The sequence below is a fragment of the Callospermophilus lateralis genome, chromosome 3 (assembly GCF_048772815.1).
Source record: "Callospermophilus lateralis isolate mCalLat2 chromosome 3, mCalLat2.hap1, whole genome shotgun sequence".
Taxonomy (NCBI): domain Eukaryota; kingdom Metazoa; phylum Chordata; class Mammalia; order Rodentia; family Sciuridae; genus Callospermophilus; species Callospermophilus lateralis.
The window spans coordinates 99,693,003-99,710,964 of record NC_135307.1 but is presented as its reverse complement, the minus strand read 5'-3'; the positions used below and the strand labels follow the sequence as shown (position 1 = coordinate 99,710,964).

At 34.5% G+C, this 17,962-nt stretch overlaps 1 protein-coding gene across 2 annotated transcripts in view; it reads right to left on the bottom strand.

The window, feature by feature from the left end:
• Positions 1-1,269: 1,269 nt before the first annotated feature.
• Positions 1,270-17,962, bottom strand: part of Unc13c (unc-13 homolog C) — a 539,205-nt gene continuing 522,512 nt past the window's right edge. For both annotated transcript variants that reach the window (XM_076848586.2, XM_076848585.2), the window contains 3 exons: positions 5,457-5,549; positions 4,077-4,236; positions 1,270-1,555 (listed from right to left, as the gene is read on the bottom strand). In XM_076848586.2, the coding sequence (XP_076704701.2) occupies positions 1,270-1,555; positions 4,077-4,236; positions 5,457-5,549 (539 nt within the window). The remainder of the gene's footprint in view (positions 1,556-4,076; positions 4,237-5,456; positions 5,550-17,962) is intronic.

Here is a 17,962-nt window from a genome sequence, read left to right as displayed (position 1 = left end):
GAACCAATCTGTTCTTTAACATATTAGGCCAGCTTGTTTACAAAACAATAGATGTAATAGGTTCTTGTTTCTGCATGTGTAGGTAGTCCACTAACAGTTATGACCATAAATTACAATTACTATTCTGTAACCAAGGAGTTAGGCACAGATTCCAAAAAGGCAAATCCTAAAACTCCAGAAAATGCAATATTCATAAGCTATTTCATAATAAAAAAACCAAACCAATGTTGGGATATCAATGAACTAAGCTATGTTGTTTTCCTATTGAATATAATGCATTTTGGTCTTATAAATAACAAACTGAAGAAATTGCTTACAATTTTGCATTTTGTCCTTTCACTAAATATATGAATACATGAATTTTGGTTCCAGAGCAATATATAATAATGCTGCATTCAGTATAAATCAGTTTTTTTTTTTAACAAAAGAAACATTTAACTGATTATAGTCATAACTGTCAGAGAGAAATTACTAACAGAACAGTTATTCCATACCATTTCTAAACCATTAAGCCTATGACTTTCCAAAGAATAATTATGGTAAAGCTGAGACATAATGCTATGTGGCAAATGCATCAACTTACCTTTTTTTTTAAACAAATGTGATGTGACCTTGGCAGTTTTAAAGAACATAGATTTGTCAATATATCAAACGTTAACAAACTATTTAGCATTGCTTTGTGTAAGTTTGCTTTAATAGCATTTCTTCACAGTGATATTTCAGAAAGGTTGGAAACTGGTCAGCATAAAATATTTCCCACCTTTTCTATTTTAATTTGTATGCAAAAATCATCACAATATATCTGCAACTATAAAATTACAAATACTTTCTAGAAGTCACTGCATTTCTAGTTATGGTAGAAAAGGGTATTTACTCAGATGAATGAGGTAAGGCTAAAACAGAAGTTGAGTGACAAATGATTTCTGATGGTGCCATATAAACTAATGTAACAAAGATAACTAATGGACAAACTTAAAAAAAAAACTTTTCATGGCTAAGAAATTGGTAATGAGATGAAATAAACATTTAAAGAGAATCTTGATATTTCACTTTACATCATAATTTTGGCACTTCATGGAACATTGATTTCCCAAAGACCAGAATTGGTATAAAAGTTCAGCAGGTTTTGCACATACCTTGTAGACATTGTACTTGAGTACTGGCAAACAGTGAAATGTAGTGAAATAAACATTCCCATGTATTTGCACATGCATGCAGTAGTCAAACAATGAGAGTTTATGGATTCTCAAAGATATTTCAGTATTTGTTTCAAGCACTCTCTTCAGTAGATCTTGTTTCAGATTTAAGTCTTACAAATTCTTTAGCAACATCATCGCTGGTCCTCTGAGAGAGTATTCTGAGGATAGTCAAACCAGTTTCATCCATGGAGACATTTTTCAAAAGAGGATACCAAGCCCCATAGCTTCCTTTTTCAGCTATGTTCTGTAGTTGAATTACTGTCATTCCAATAATTCGATCTTCTCGGGCAAAGCAATAATCCTTAACTGACAGGTGAAGTTCATAAGCCCCTGGACGGTTTTCATTACCTAGAACGCTGTGTGAATTAGAAATACAAATTGAGCAGACTTTACTTATAGTTCTTCTAAAATACTAACATTGTGTACCTTGCTTAAAAGGGTTATTATGGCAAATAGAGAAGCAATGCATTTTAACCACGACCCTTTAAATGTTACTTAAGATTTTCCATTAAAATTTATGACAGTAACCTAACTTACTTTTGCTTTCCCTAGATAGAAAAAAAATACGCTTTACTGCCTTAATGTTAAGCATAGTGATCAAAATGAGAAGTAAAATACTGTGTTGTTTAATTATTAAAATCAGGATTTCACATATCCTCATCGATAAAGACTGTGGCTAGGATAGAGTTGCTAAGGGTTTGGGGAGCTAGGTTTGAGGGGTACTCTTTGAGGAATCTTTATGCTAATTCAACATCAGCAACTATCATCTTTTCTTTACCCAAGGCTCCTGGAAAAGCTATTATATCTAAGAGCCTTTACTCAGGGGAATAATGATGCTACATTAGATACAAATCTCCAGCGTACATCAGTTCCAGCAGAGTCTGGTGCTTCAATGCCAATTCCTTCCTACAGTTAGGCCTGTCAAGTGTGTAGCTGAGGGTGGCCTCTACTAGCAACAGCCTACGACAACCTGTCAGTGTAGAACTGCATATTTTGAAGAAGGTTGAGTGGTGATATTCTGGGAATAGTCTTCTTCCACTCATTATTTTAATTCACTCACAGATGTTCTTGACTTTTTAATGAATGCACATCTATCTGTCGGCAGTACCAGCTTCCAATATTCTTTTTCCAGGTGATATTTTTCTGATGAGACATTTTTCAGAGTCAAATTTTGTCACCAGGTTACATTGATAACTAAACTGTGCACTTGTTTTAGAGAATCTGATTGCAAAAGAAATTGGTGGCTTGATAGGGTAAGAACAGGAGAGCAAAATCTGATAGCAGTCATATCTTTGTGTACATTAAAATTCTGCCTTTCCAAGAATAGTGGTTGTGGTAATTCAGTGTTGATATGTAGACCTTCACACAATGCAAGTGATTTTTGATACTTTAGAAAACTTGTGTCACTTGGAAGAGCAGACAGGTGGAATTCTATTAGCTGGTTTATTACTAGGAATTATTGTGATTAATCTATTAGACTCTTGATACATATTGTAGAATAGTAAGAAAGTGAGATATTCAGAGGACAGAATTCTTAAAGGTGCATGAAAAACCAAGAGAACCAACCAGATCAGTAAGGAACTATTTGGGTATATGGAAAATTTCTAAGGTTTTTGTCCTGGATCTCCTTCTCTATCTCTAGGTTAGCTCATTTAGATTTATGGAATTGCATAAGATCTATAGAAAGACAGTTCTAAAATTATACCCAACTGAGGATTTGGCATCTCCAAAACAAAATCCTTGATGTCATGTCCTTTCCCTATTTTTCCATTTCAATAAATTACAATTTCCCCAGGTTCTCATGCCAAAAACCTAGGGTGGTTCTTGTTTTCATCAGTGTCAAGTATCTTAGTCCCACCTGGATCCATTTTCCACCCTTCTCTTTTCACTTTGTAGTCCTACAGGTCAGCATTCTATTGCAGTGATAGTGTTCTTTCTTGTTCTGGCTTGAACAAGAAAAAATTGCTTTTGGACAAAATGAAGCCCCAGAAGGGTTCAGAAACATTGAAGTCAGAGTCTTTAGTTGCTTGGTTTCTTGGATCTGAGGCTGCCTTGAGAGCTATTTCTGTCCATGGAAAGTTGCTGCTCCCAGCTGATGACACATGGAGCTTTTACTTTCCCAGTGTTACTAATGTCCTCAGGACTATGACCTGTCTTTCTACCTCCAGTTCATGCAAGAATATAATTCCAAGATGTATCTAGAACTTTTCTTTCCATTTTTTTTACTACCATGAATTAGTCAATATTATTGCTTGCTGGGATAACATTATAATAATCACAATAACCTTATTTATCTTTACCTGTTCTTAGTTCCTTGTAATCGTTCCTTTACACAACAGAATAATCATTTAAAGATACAACTCAATATTCATCCCTTCATCTGAAAACCCTCCAAAGGGTCTTCTCAGGGAGAGATACCTGCACCCTCAATACCTCTCTAAACTCATCTCACTCTGAGCCACTCTACCCTGTTAAATATGCCATGCTTGCTTCTGTTTTAGACTCCTTGCATCAGTTCTTTCCCTTGGCCTGAAACACTCTGGACTCTCTTCCCTATGGGACTGTTATTTCAGGATTCAGTGAAGCTTTCCTGACTAGCAACTAGCCATAGTACTTATTGCGAAGTTCTCTGCATAGTATTTACTACCCTATGACAAAAATCACAAACAAAAATATCATGTTTTTTTTATCCATAGCTTACATGTAACAGAAGGTCTTTGTCATGTATCCCATAACTACACATTGCCTGATACACAGTCACTAAACAAAGGGAACTAGAATGGGCTTTCTTCATTGCAACCTACAGAATACTTACACCCAGAGGCTTTACTTTAGAATAGCCATTGGCTGGTTGAATAAATAAGGTTTATGACTTACAACTGAAATGTTTCATTGTACTTTGGTGACCATGTGTTGCTTTTTGTCTTTGTGCCTTGTTTTCTTTTCTTGTCTCCAAGGTTGGGACCCAGTAGGCAAACTTCCACAAAGGGGCGGAACATTGTTGAGGTCTGCCAGTTTAGGTCATTAATAGCAATCACTAAAATCCAAAAAGGAAAAGGGAAGGGATTATGTTAGCAAATAAATGTGTGGAAACTTAGCTTCCTCCATGTGGTTATTATGCTGAATTTTTATTCTAAAAAAAGTGGTTTCATTTGATAGTGTCCTAATCCCATTAACAAGGAAGTGACCTTGAAGAAAAAACAATTTACTCCCCAAAATGCACTCCTGACAGGAATTTCTAAGCTGTGTGGCACTGGCATGGTGAAAAATTAGGTACAACTGATGTGGCTTCTGTTACATAACAAGGAATGCTGACTTGTCATTAGTAAGACCATGGTGTTTTTCACATCAAAATTAAGATATGTTCATCATGAATTATGTATAAAATGTATTTCCTATATATGAAACTCCAATTTTAATTCTCAGAGACTGACAAATGTTGAAAATATGCACACTAAAATATTAAGTACAAAAACATTAGTTTTATTTTTAAAAGTGAATCATGAACATTTACTTCATTATTTTTCAAGTGCAAATATATTCCACTGTATGGATATACCAACTATACTTAACCAGTCACTTTAAACACTTAGGTGTTTCCTAATTTCAGGCAAACAATTTCAAATGAATGTTCTTATTTGTAAACTTTTGCTTATGGTTTGATAATATCATTAGGAAAATGTCTTGGAATTGCTAATCAAAAGACACTTTATATGCATGCCCCTTTATCTGTATTCTTACCAGTTATCTATTATATTCTAAAAGAAACATAGCTACAGTCTATAAGATACATTATGTAAAACAAATTTAAAATATATCAGGATACCATGGTTTCGATCATGAGTATATTGAGTAAAACTCTAACTCAAATTTCACCTTTTAAATTATTCTTGCATTGAGACTGCTTTTACAATGTAAAACTAATAGATTGAGCCATATTAGTTCAAAAAATTGTTGAAAATCACAGAAAAAAATAGGTTCTTACTGTTCACATAGTAGACTTAACATTTAGCTTTGAGAAGTTATGAAGCCAACCATCGTACTAATTTCTAATTAAAATCATAATACTAACCATGGACTGTACCTAGTTTGGAAATTTAGATACCTGTGTATTTAAACCATTCAGATGTTTTAAATAATTGTTTTGGTTTTCTGAAGAAATTGAGCATGACCTATATTTTTAAAAGTAGATATGAGAAAAATTACATTTTCATGTTATTGCTATGGTCGTTTAATTTATCTGAACATGAACCATACCTTTTACAGTGACCTTATGCTCTCCAGTTCCTGGGGTTGCAGTGACATCCACGTGAACAGATATCTGACCCACTGCATCTTTGGAGGAGCGACCTGCGAGTAAGCAGAAGTTAACTGGCCTGGAATTTTAGAGTACTTAATAAACATCTATGTTCTGTGCATGAGTTACAATACATTATTGGAAGTAAATGGTTCTTTCCATTAGTAGATCATAAAAATTGTTTTCTATACAGGTTTGGGTATAATTATACTTAGCCTGTTCAGCTAAAATTTCATAGGGTCTACAAAAGTTATAAGACATTATTTCTGTTACATGAACTTGCAGTTGACTTACTCTGAACCTTAATAAAGTTGTAGTCACTGCATATATACAAGGATGCATCATTGCTTTCATTCTTTTAAAAAATTTTCTGTGATTTGACAGAGTAGTGGAGAGCACTTGCTTTCATGAAGCTCACAGTAGTCCAGGAAGACCAAATACAAAAGTGTTATTGGAATAGGGTAAATGTATGATAGATACATTTGCAATGTGTATATATGGCATAAATAAGAATAGTCAACTCTATGCTGGTGAAGATTAATTCAGAGTTAAACATGTTGTATTGGAAAGTACTTGTGATTCAGAGTCAAATAAAACTTGAATTCAAGTCATAGTTATGTCACTACTGGTTCTGTGATCCTATATAATTTACTACATTCTTCAGTCTTAGTTTTCTCATTAGAAAAAGTAGATCACCAGCCTTGAATATACACATTTTTTTCCCCATGAATCAAGGCACATGCAGTAATTATTAATCTTACCTTTTATCTTTTCACCTAAAACAATTTATGATGGTCATTCTATTCAGTATTAAAGTTGCCATATTCTTTTCTAGGACCGAGAATGTCACAGCACTAACTACAAAGTAAATGTTCAATGGATATACATGCTTGAGAATAAATCAAAGAAGTTTGCAAATATTTAATATTAAAACATGAATATATTACAAGTTAACCATTTTTCATGAATTATTATCTTTCACTTATACAAGATTATTCATAGTATACTAAGAGTGGAATATATTTGTCAAAGTTACAAAATTTTACTTTGTAGCCCTTTACATTCTTATTTGCAATGTGTGAGATTAACAAGAATCTTGTTTTCATAGAAAATATTCTCACAAAATGGTTAATTCCTAAATCTGAAAACAAATATTCTGAAAGTCTTTAATTTCAGAAAATCATCAGGATTTGGGCCAGAAACCTGTGGAAGAGCCTGTTCACTTCTAGGGCCTCCTTTACCCATTATAGGCATTTGATAATAGATTGAAATTATAAAGTGGTCATTCTGGGCATAAGTAAAGGGGCTGGCTATTCTCTGCTGGAAGGTGGGGAAAAAAGGTGAAATGTTCCCTATTCCTGAAGGGGAGAAAACTGAAAGTGCAGGCCAGATAGTCATTTTGTTACAGGACTGGTTGTCTACCTAGATATTTGACTTGAGTAGAGTCAAATGGGTTAAAAAAAAAAAAACAACGAAAAAAACACCACATTGAGTGTGTCCAGACTACCATCTGAAGTCCTTAATTCCCAAGTATGGGGGATGGCTTGATGTGCTAGATCTGGACATGAGAGAGGGAAAAGGCAATTGTGGGCTCTGTTCTTGTCAGGGATGGCCAGGCTGGGTGGAGCAGAGGCAAGTACCTCAGAGGACTGTGGTGTACTGACATTACAAGAGGCTGAGAAGGCATAAGTAGCCGAGTGTCCAGCCTTGTGAGAGCCCATCAAAACCTACAGGAACTATTTGGAACCGAGTCTCACACCAGCTGCTCTAGGGACATCTTCTTTCCCAAAGTCAATGACCTAAGCCAAATGGATAACAACCTTTGGCCACTAAAGTTTGCCATCAAAGTTCAAATACCATTTTCTGTTGTCTTCCTTTTCCTTCCTTCCCAACACCAGGGAGACCGCCCGGAGGAGGAGGAAAGGTATAGAGAAGATCACACTTTACTCCTCTTCTCCTAGAGGCACTGTTTTAGCTTGCATTTAGGACAGATGAGGAAAGCTCAGGTGTGAAGGTGGAAGAAACTGATAACACTCAAATTTTCTAGTATCACCAAAAACAGTAGGAATCCCAACTATGATATTAGTAAGGAGGGTGTCTACTCTGTAAAAAACAGGGTTCCTGAGAGAAAATTGATAGTAATCTTTGGAATAGTTTCACATTGCTGGATTGATGATATCCTTAGGAAATGGAGTCTTCCTATTCAAGAACACAATAAGTGTATCTTCCCATTATTCAAGTCTTTTTGCTTGTGTATGTGTACATTGAAAACATTTCTTAATGTACCTATCATGCTTTAAAAAAATCTAGTCCTAGGTATTTTATCCCATTTTAAATGGACTAGTTTTCTTTATAACATAATAACAAAGTTAATAATTTTCTACCTTAATTTTTTTTTATTCGAGAAACTGAGTTTTTTAATGAAAGATTTTCACTTAGTCCTTAAGGGTATGTGGGTATAATAAAAAACAATTAGATGGTCTTGCTTGCTTTGGCTGATTTTATTGGCTTGTACTTCTATGGTTTTAATGCAGGATATTGTTAAAAGGGGGCAGGTTTGTTATCCTCCACTAGGCTCTCCACATTTGTTTTCTACCTTATGCATCCTGCTCTCTGCCCTCAGACTAATCTGTATGAACAATCAGTGATGCCCTCTATTCTAGCATCCAGTTTTTTGGCCAGATGTGTAGTCTGTGTCCTGTGGGAGTCCCCTTTTGCTGGCTGAATCCTGCAAACAAATTTTCCTCAAGCAGCTGTTAGGTGACAGTCTTCTTTTCTGACCCTGGTAACTTCTTCTCTTCCCCTTTTACTTTTGTCATAGGGAGGTTAGTCTACTTTTCCTTTGGGCTGTCTAATATCCTGCCTTTGTACCTGGTTCCTTTATTAAATTCTCTTCCAATTGGGGTGTGCCATTTGATTCCTGTTGGGACAGGAGTTAATATCATTGATTTGCTCCTATCAGGACATTAACTCCAAACAGAAATGCTTTTAGCATTTCCTCAATAGTCTTGTGTTTTGAGGATCAACGAGCTAATATTTGGTGGAGTAGGGAGGGCTTAAAATATGAACATTCACTGCTTTGCCACAGCGGGGGACATGCCTAAGGAGGGTTTTGAAGGTTGAATTGGAATTCATCTTATAGACAAAAGGAGCAGAAGAAATAGCATATAAACAAATGTAGATGCATAAAGCAGAAAGGTATGTCCTAGAAACTGCAAAGAATTTAGTATGGATGGAGCTTAGATGCAGGAGTGACAAGTGGAAATGCTAGAAAGTTGAACTCATCCTAGAGCTGATGAAAATTTAGTTTCTAGTCATGAGATTATAGTCAGGGATTTTAAGAAATCCTCTCACCTGTATAAAAGATGGATCTTTTCTTTTCACTCCATTCTCTTCTGCAGAGCTTCACAGTTGCATCTCACCATACTGAGGATCAAACCTTAAAATCCAACCTTTGACTAGGATGCCTTTTATTCCATCCACACTGCTGGTACCTGCTGCTATCATTGAACTCATTCTTCAAAACCTACTATTTTTTTTTAAACTGCAAGTTTGGAACATTTTCCATATTCTATGAAGCCCTGTCCAAATAGCTGGATTATTAAATTCTTTCATTTTTACATTCTAAATCTTTAATTACATTCTTGATTGCCTCATACTATGTAACATGGTACAAAGACTTGTGGCAATGGAACAAGACTGCCCTGAATATGTTTTCTGTTGCTCATTAACAGTTAATTAAAACTCTGTGGACTTTCATTTTCTTATTTTTCAATGGTGAGAAAACCACATATATAGAAGCATTATTATAAGGATAAAAGATAATTTTTTTTAAAATGTGGATTATATGCCCATAATAACTGCCCAATAAATGGAATGTGTTTAATGCTTTAATCCCTTAAAGATTCATGAATGATGCCATGTGAAAATTAGATAACTAATATTCATGGGGGTTTTACATAAACTATAATATTATATCTTTGAAGGGCCTAGAGTTTTCCCTCAATGACTTTAATTCTTTTATCTGTAAAATTTCCTTAGTTGAGTACAATAAAGATGTCAGATTTTCAAGGACCTCCAAATGGGAAAAGCTCCTCCTCACCACCATCACAAAACATCAATCCAGTCAAATGTATTTTCTCAATATTTGTTTGAAACTATTGTTGAATCCAGGGATAGCAAGAAAATTCCTTCAAACAGAAAATGCATACAGCTTGTGACTTATCAAAAAGACAGATAACAAGTACTGATGATGACTTGAAGGGAACCTTTATGCACTTGGTAGAAATATAAATTGGGAGTCATTATGAAAAACAGTATGGAGTTTACTTAAAAAATTAAAAATAGAGCTACAATACAATCTAGCAATCCCATTATTGGCCATATATCCAAAGGAAATGAAATTAATCCATCCAAAAGACATCAGAACAACCGTGTTCACTGCAGCACTATTCACAATAGCCAGGAAATAGAGACAACCTAAGTGTTCAGCAGCTGAGTGAACAGAAAGTGCACATATAGTGCACATATACACCATGGAATACCATTCAGCCATAAAAAATGAGATCCTGCAATTTGCAACATGGATGGAATTGAGAGATCATTATGTTGGGTGAAATAAGCCAGGCATAGAAAGACAAGTGCTGCATGACTTCACTCATGTGAAATTTTATAATATTGATCTCTTACAAATTGAGAATGGTGCTTTCCAGGGACTGGGGAGTAGAGGAAGACAGAAAGGTAGATCAATGGAGATAGAGATGGGAGCAAGATGTTATATAAAAAATGAAAATCAAGACTATAATGATTACCATCTGACCCCAGTCAGGATGGCTATTATCAAAAATTAAAAAAAAAAGGGCTGGTGAGGAGGAGAAAAAGTAACTCTTATTCTCTGTTATAGGGAATGTAAATCAGTGTAGCAATTATGAAGAAAATTGGGAGGATCTTCAAAAAACTAAATACACATCTACCATATGATCCAACTATCCCAGTTCTGGGTAGATATCCAAAGGAAATAAAATCATTATACAAATTGGCCACCTGCATGCCCATACTTATTGCAGCACATTTCACAATAGCTAATGTGTGAAATCAGCCTAGGTGTGTATCAACAGATGAATGGATAAAGAAAATGTGGTATACATACAAAATGGAGTTTTATTCAGCCATAAGAAAAAGTAAAACCTGTCACTTGCAGCAAAATGGATGGAGCTAAAGGACATTATTTTAAATGAAATAACCAGATACAGAAAGACAATTGCCACATGTTCTCTCATATGGGCAATCCCAAAGGATTCTACCTCCAAACAGAACAGAGATTGTGAAGGGCATGTGGAGGGAAAGTAGGGTGGTTGAAGTTGATAAGTATACTCTGTAAAAATGTATGGAAATATCACTCTGAACCCCTTTTATAGATTTAATCAAAATATTTTAGTTAAAAAAATCACAAAAAATGAAACAATGAACAGCTAAATAAATGTGCCTAAAGGCCTAGGGATATAGCTCAGTGGTAAAGTCTGCCAGTACACATAAGGCCCTGGGGTCGATCCCCAGACCTGGAGGAAAAAATGTGACAAAACCCTTTTAAAGTGTAGCCTTTAAATACAGAGAATGTTAAGTTTTCCCCAATTTGCTCCTTTGTAGCTTTTTACTTGTAAATTCTATGTATGCTGTATGCTTTTCTCTGAAGAGATACAGAGAGCTGCAATGGGGACTGGGCTGGTAAATGCCTCAGTACTCAGCAGTACCTGAACACTTCTGAAACTTCCTGGGTGGAAACACTTACTAGACTTCCAAAATACACAGTTCTTTTTCCAAAACAAAAATGTGAAATTTACTGCTTAGTTAAAAGAAATATAGTGATGATAAATGGCTGCTTCCACTACCTGAAGAGTGGAATTAGGTCTGAGAGTTTTATGACAGTTATGAGTAAGTCAACCAGTTAATGGGTCATCGTTCTTAATGTTAAGGATCATGCTGTTTAGAACTGCATTTTAGAACTATGTGTTGGTGCTTTCATGGCCTCTCTCTAGCACCCATCTTATGTCCAGTGTTGTAGTTGATTGTGCACATTTTCCTCCCTAGCCATGTACTCTAGCATCAGGAAACTTCTATTACAAGCTCCAGTGAGTTCCCTTATCCATGGGTTCACTTTGCAGTTTCAGTCATCTGTGGTCTACAGTGATCCAAAAAATATTAGATCCACAATTCCAGAAAAAAAAACAGTTCATAAGGTTTAAATAATGAGTATACCATGCTATAACAACAGCTATTCTATTTTGAATTATTATTAATACCTTACTGTGCCTAATTTAAAAATTAAGCTTAATCATAGATATGTGTAGGAAGATATGGTATACATAGGATTCAATGCTGTCCAGATTCAGACATTCACCAGAAGGAGTTGAATGCATCCCCCATGAAGAAGGGGAGAGAGCACTGTAATAATCCGTATTTCTTCTAAGACAATTAACTCTGTATCCTATTAGTATATATTAAGTGGCCAATTAAATATTTGCTAATTTAATATGAATAAATCTTCACTTTACAAGGTCTCTCTATATGCCTTAACTTCAGCTCTTACATTTTAAAATATCTTCCAACAAAAACTTTAAGTTTCAGTTATCAAAATATATTAATAAGGTACAAACTTCATAGCCTGGTTCTTTGGTCTAAAAATTACTATGTAAATCACAGGAGAGCATTTTCAGTGACCAATCACAGTGATTAGTCTCTGTACATCTATGCAGTTTATACAGACAAGATGTGTAGTTGTATTGACACTTTATTTCCCAGTTATAAACCCATATATTGGGACTGTGGTTGTGGCTCAGTGGTAACGCGCTTGCCCAGCATGCATGAGGCACTGGGTTCGATTCTCAGCACCACATACAAATAAATAAAATAAAGGTCCATCAACAACTAAGAAAAATAAGAATAAAAAAATAAACCCATATATTTTACAAACATGGATAAGTGCAAGAGGGAAATGACTAGAAAAGATCAAAGTGCCACAAAGAAATAAAGATTAATGATGTCAGGATGCAACTTGCATAGAATATCAATAGTTAACAGAAGAAATTACTGACCCTGAAACATTACTTGACTCTGTTACCCTTGCAGAGTGTCTAGATAAGCAGCTAAACTTAGTGAAATTGAGTCCACTGACATAAATGGGGACAAGATGAAGATATTCTAATAGATATGATGTCATAGAAAATCCTTACATTAAAAGTCCTTTCAGAACTATCATGCTCAGTGAAATAAGCCAATCCCAAAATACCAAAGGCAGAATGTTCTGATTTGTGGATGGTGACTCAATAGGCTGTGGGGAGGGAGAAGGAGAGGTTCCCTGGATTGGACATGGCAAAAGTGGTAGTGGCAGGCGGGGATGGGAAAGATAGGAAAGTTATATCCGATTCGTTCTATGTTCATATATGAATACATAACTAGTATAACTCCACCATGTATAACCACAAAAATGGGAAATTATACTCTATGTATATGTATATGATATGTCAAAATACATTCTACTGTCATGTATAACTAAAAAGAATTTTAAAACTAAAAGGCCTCTTGGAGAATGTGTTACAGATGAGGACATAGCTCAGTGGTAGAGCACTTGCTCAGTATACACCAAGCCCCGAGTTTGATCTCCAGCACCACAAAAACAAGAAACCTAAAGAGAACACCAAAAGCAGAAAGGATAGAAAGTTGGTAACTATGCCAAACTTAGGAAGTAATATGACAACCGACCAAGGCACAGAGAAGTTGCTTGTTCCTTATACAATAAGAAAAAAAGTGTCATTCAAAATACTCTTGGTAAAATTAAAACACTTTAATTCCTAACGTTTCTAATGATTTATAGTATACTGTGTATTAATTTTACTACATTTCAATTTCCCTCTATACTTATAACAGAAATTTGGTGTTTGTTTCTGACAAGATGTTTTTAAAGGTCATGATAGAATCATAATTTTTCCTTTTACTTTATTAATATTGCGGTGCTGTTTCATCTGCAGTTTTTTTTTTACAGTCCTCCATTACTATGCAAACTGACATGTGTACATTTATTTTAGTGGGTTCATGTAATCCTTTTGCAGATGCTAAAACTTTATAAGTTTAAATCAGTAAGACATGAGCAACGTGTGCTAGACTATGCAATACATTTTACCTCCCATCTGGAGAAGTATGATTATCCAGCATGTGTGTATGTTGCAATGTGTCAACCATCCTGGGATAAAAATGAAATGGGACAAAAGGAAATTTGAAGTATATACACAGTTATTTGCTAGAATAAAAATAATATGTAAGATTAATATTTCTCAAATTACTGAATATGAAAATCTATGGTGCTCTTTATTCATGTATTTAACAATTTAATGAATACAGTAAAAACTTGGAAGCTATGCTTGTTATAATCTTTTCTATTTAAGCCGATAAAAATTAGACTAGCTATGTCTGAAATCACCATATGGGTATCTAGAATGTGTCCTTTGTCACAACATTACTGGATCATGAGTATTTCAAGAATGAGCAGTGCTTATGTGAGTCAACATTGGCAAAGGGCAGGAAGCTGAAGGAACCAATTGTCTGCTTATTTGAAGTCCATTCAGAAGGGCATCTTTTGATGATAAAGAGGTCTTGATTACTATCAGATTTTGATAACAGCATAGAATAAGCTCCTTAATACAGTGAGTTTTTCACCTACCATAATTTTAGTATACTTTGCTAGGTAATTGATCCAGTAAATACTTTATAATAATTACCCATATAATACATTTGATAATTATCTCCAAGTCCTCAATCAGCATGTTTTAAAATATCATAGTTTCTCAAATGACCTCTATAGGTTAACCACATTGCATAAGCCTCTGACAAAGAGGTTTCAATCTGTTCTCATGGACATTTTCTGGGCACCATAGAAGATGACTATTCTGATATCAGAGTCACTGAAAGCTCTGCCCTACAGCTTCTCCAGATTTAGCTCCAGGACCCTGGGTATGAGTGATTCTCTGTCTAATTCTACAAGTCATTAGTTCTATAAATCAAAGATGGTAGAAGGTGAATAAGCCAGAAAGAGACTTACACTCTTTATTTCCTTTTATCCTTTGTTATGCTTTCCTACTAATTCTTCTCTGTTCTTTGCTCTTTGTCTTCATTTTACCATACTTAAAATATATTTGTAGGAATTCATGGGATAACCATGGCTACACTATTTGACCACCTGTATGTAGCAGGCACTGTGCCAACTGCTTTCAATAGAAGGTCTTGCTTTGTTATTAAATGGTATTAAGCACATTTTACAGACAGTGAGACTGCAGTCCAGGTGTTTATTACCTGTTAAAGTTAATAAAGAGCAAAACAGATTTAATCTTGGAGCTATGACTTATATTGTGTATACTATGTTATGATCTTTATTGAATAACTTCGCTTTTTTTCCACATCAAGGGAGAAAAAAAAAGCTTACTGGATTTTCCTTTATTTAATTTAAAATCTTGAATTAATAGACAGAAATTAATAAAGAAATCAAAAATAAACTACTTTAGACAGTGTCTAGATATCTTACGATATTTTTATGACATTTAGCTGACATTTGCAATTATCACATTTTAAACTCCCCGTTTTATATCTTTAACTCCATAGCAATCATCCAAATATTTGAATTAACAGCCTCATTGGAATTTGTTTCATAGCTCTCCAAGCTTTATCCTTAAATACTTTTTCAATGCTTTAATATGAATGGGTCTCCCTGGCTATAGTATGTGGAAGCTTATTGCTGAAAAATTAATCAGTAGTTAATAAGACTTGAGTTAAGTGTCAAATCCTTAAAGTAAGTCACTATGCTTGTTAGGTATTATTTTAGAATTCCTTTGAAAAGTTTATCTTTCCTGACTTGAAATATTTTAGGATTGAAAATACATTATTTTAGAATGTCATTTCCAAGGGAAACTTGGCAATGACATCTTGATCCCATCTCTTGTTTCAGACATAAGGAAGTTGAGGTTAAGCATGTTGAACAAGTCCCCCATCTAAGCAGAATTCAATGACAGGTCTCATTTTAGTTTAAGGATTTTTTTTTCACAGACTTAGCTGCTTCTTAAAAGGTCTTTTGAGATCCATACAGTGGGAGAGGCTGCCAAAAAAATAGGATTCAGGAAGTAGGTAACTTGTGGATTTGGTCAATGATTGGAAACTTGACAGTTACCAAAAAGAAAAAAGAAAAGAAAAAGAAAAAAATTCTGAAAACCAAATTTTCAACCCTGCTAGTATCTGAAGACTATTTCTAATGTATCTAGTATTATCTATTTTGCCTGACTCAGTTTCTCTTCCAAAAACCATTCATATATCATGAGTACTAGCAAAAACCATGATCAGGGAGAAGTGGGATAAGAAGGGTTATGTCCACGTGGCATGGCAGTGTGCATTCCCATCAGGCTTTATAGGCAAGAGGAGACTTGCATCTAGAAGGAAGAGAGCTTCAGGATATATTTTTTCTTCTTGCCAGTCACTGAAGTCAGTGTACAGCAGTGGGAGCAAACTAGTACAGATGAGTGGAGTCAGACTCTGTTAGTAAGAAAGAGTTAAGAAGCAGGCAGGGCAATCCAGGCTGCTTCTGTGTTGAAAAATCTATCAGAATAGATACTCTAATTTGAGGATGAACAAATGTAAAAATAAGAGGCTTCTGAAAAAATTTAAAACACAAGAAAAAGGTAACAGCATCTCTCTGGAAATGACGTTCCTGAAGAAGCCAGCATTAAAAAATGGAATCATAATCAAAGCAAATTTCTCGAATTGAAAATCTTCAATTTTTTCAAAAAATCAAATTGATTTCAGAAAAATTAATAAAGTACAAACTAAACCAATGTACAAGTAGGTGAAATGATTAGGTTTCAAAGACAAATGGTAAAATGTCCTATCAAAATTTAATAAATACCAAGAAAATGGAGAGGATTCCAGCTGGCCTGCAATTTTCCTTACAAACAAAATTCAGAAGGAAATGGAGTGATGCCTACAGAGTTAAGGAAGAGAATTTTAAATCCAGCCAGTTTTTCTTATGTGTAAATGCAACAAAGTCATTTTCAAAGATTTAAGATCTCAGGAAATTTTTATACATTTCCAGAGAAAATGACTCAGACATATTTCAACCAAAAGAACCTAAGACTGAAGATTTCATGTTGCAAAAATGGATGGTGTGGGTATTGGTACCATTTAATGAGAGCATATACTGTACTGTAACTTCCAGGGGGCTATCAGATAGACATTTCTCACCTAGTGGACTGTATAGAGCTAAGCTGTGGATTGAACAGAAGGGTAGGTGCCAAGGAGGGGTGAATTCTTTAACAGAAAAGTGTCTTTGAAAGGTTTGTTCTTTTGGCTTTAATAATGAATCTCATGAATATTTTCTCTGAGTATTGATCTTTGCCTAGTTTCTATTATACATAGCTATATATTTCTCTCTTGAAATATAATAGCCACAGGAGTATATTATTATATTTGCAGAAAAAAATTGTGTATTCAAATATATATTTTAAAACAGTCCTTTGAATAAATTCTGAGGGAGTATAAAATTTGTTTTGAAGCAGTTCATAGATACTCATGGAAATCTCTTAATTATGGAAGTTTGTGGTTATGGGTATTAGCTGAGCTCTAGTCAATATGGTATCCAAAATAGGATGAGAAGACACTAGCAATAATGAGAGAAGAACAAAAAGAAATCCTGGAAAGAAAGGTTTTAAATGACAGAGGAGGTATACTAAATTGATCCAAAATCCACCTGAGGTATTGACACTATGTGATGTTTTGTGAGAGGAAATAGAAAAATATGAAAATTATTAAGTCTGATTAAGATTTAAAAGAAGAAAGCAATATGACAATTAATTAACAATCATCTTTCAGCAAGTCCATCCAGGGAACTACTTTATTGTTAGAACAGCTGAAGCACCAGAAAATTGGGATGGAGGTTTAACCCCATTTTATTTTTCTTCAAGCACTTCTCTGATGTTACAATATCTATTTGCTTTTAGTTTATCTCTCCCACCAAAACACAAGCTCTGTGGGGAAATGATCTTTGCTGTGATACAAATGTTTAATGAGCAGCTGAAAGAGGAGTGCCCAGTTTATTGTTTGTGCTCAATATTTATTTGCCAAATATACAAAGTTATGAAATTTTAAATAAATCTTAGGAACGATGTTTAAAAGATAAGTCTTAAAGAATAACTAGAAACAATAAACTGAGTTTATAATTCTGGAATTTTATTGTTGTTTACTTCTCTCTTTTGGCAACTATTAAAAGAGGTAAAAGATTATGAATACAATCAAGAACCCAAGAATACTCCTCCCTGGTCTCATTCTGTTATCATGGATTTAGAAATTATATTTGAACTTGTATTTTCAAACCACACATATTATATATTCATAAATATCATAATTTTGGATTTTAAAATGTTTACAAATGGTATTA